At 43.1% G+C, this 1,385-nt stretch overlaps 1 protein-coding gene and 1 long non-coding RNA gene across 2 annotated transcripts in view; one reads left to right on the forward strand and one right to left on the reverse strand.

Moving 5' to 3' along the window:
- Positions 1-43: 43 nt before the first annotated feature.
- LOC123086685 (uncharacterized) lies at positions 44-879 on the forward strand. The gene is made up of 3 exons (XR_006441064.1): positions 44-397; positions 492-560; positions 638-879. It is a non-coding gene; the product is annotated as an uncharacterized lncRNA (long non-coding RNA).
- Positions 880-1,325: 446 nt separating this feature from the next.
- Positions 1,326-1,385, reverse strand: part of LOC123083874 (uncharacterized) — a 5,638-nt gene continuing 5,578 nt past the window's right edge. Inside the window, exon 7 of the mRNA XM_044505757.1 lies at positions 1,326-1,336. Coding sequence (XP_044361692.1) covers positions 1,326-1,336 — 11 coding nt within the window. The remainder of the gene's footprint in view (positions 1,337-1,385) is intronic.

A 1,385-nucleotide genomic window follows, 5' to 3' on the forward strand; every position in this document is an offset into this window, starting at 1 on the left:
AGGTTTGTGTCGGACAAAAAAATGGATTCACTCCCCTCTTTTCGTCAGTTTAGAAAATGATTGTTCCATTTTGTTAACCATGTAGGGCTTTTGTTTCTGCAGGCTTGTGACTAACTACAACGAGATTACTAACCACTTCCTCCATTGCATATACGTCTCCCTCGATCTTCAGAAGCAGGCAGGCTCCATCATTTTTGTAATGCGCGTCCTGAACACCAAAACATGCCACCTTTTTTTACGTTGACGTCGATGCTTTATTTCTACAGTTGAGGGAGAGAGAAATGGATATTCGTCGGGCGAATCTGGTGGTAGCCTCAAACGAGCAGTCTCAGGCTCCCAACGGCGCGGAGAAGCTTTTTGGTGATGTTCTTCAAGTTTTCTACCGTCCAGGAATAGTGTACGTGCCTGTCTTCCAAGATAACAAAATTCTAGCACGCCCATTATCACTCCCCCCCTGACTTGCTCGGCCCCACCGTGTCAATAATATTCAGCGAGCTGGAAAACGGGGCTTCGTTCTCTTTGATTCAATCTGAGACAGGTGCAGATGCGGACCAACTCAGGTAAAGAAAATACTTTTGCAGTGCATACTAGCAGCTTACTACGTCTGGTTGGGTGCCTTACAATCTCTTCAAAACAGGACTGTTATCGGAGCTCACGTCGCTATGGGCAACCTTTTCACCACCATTGATGATGACCATTTCAAGTGCTCGTTCAACGGATAAAAGTTGGTTGAGATGTGGCGCACAGTACGTCTACTTCTTCAACGGGAATGATTTCGGTTAAAGATCTCCGAGAAATGACTATCCATTGTTTTTCCATTTTGTAGTTTCATTCTGTTGTCTCATGTGTAAGTTTTTCCCATGGTTTTGTTGACCTTGATACTAGCACAAAAAACCCTGAGTATCAACTTTTAATTCATGCAATCATCCCTGAATGCATGGGCGGGCTCCTTCAGAAAATTAATCATTTTTCAGAGTGCCCCCGGGGCTTAGCAAATTTGAAAATACAGGTTAGATCTAAGAAACCGGATTCTAAGCATGTAGAAGGGGAAATCATCAGATTCTTATTACATAACCTTGCGATAAAGTTTTAGAAGGAAAACTACTAATATCTGGCAATTATTTTTGTTAAGTTCTAATCGTTGCGACACGCCTCACAAGTCTTCGTAGATGTTCTGATGATGCTGGAAGCGACAATCCTGCGAAGCTTCCGTGTGCGCCTCTCAGCAAACATTCTGGCAAATCTTGAATTTTGTTGGGAGCTGCCCGATATTGCTGGCTAATCCCAATACTTCATAAAAAAGAATCATCCTAGATTGGTCGATCTCATCCCCCATCTGTGATAATAATAATGACAGCATGTCAGCTAAGTTGCCCGTGACAAAA

Source organism: Triticum aestivum, chromosome 4A (genome assembly GCF_018294505.1).
Source record: "Triticum aestivum cultivar Chinese Spring chromosome 4A, IWGSC CS RefSeq v2.1, whole genome shotgun sequence".
NCBI lineage: Eukaryota > Viridiplantae > Streptophyta > Magnoliopsida > Poales > Poaceae > Triticum > Triticum aestivum.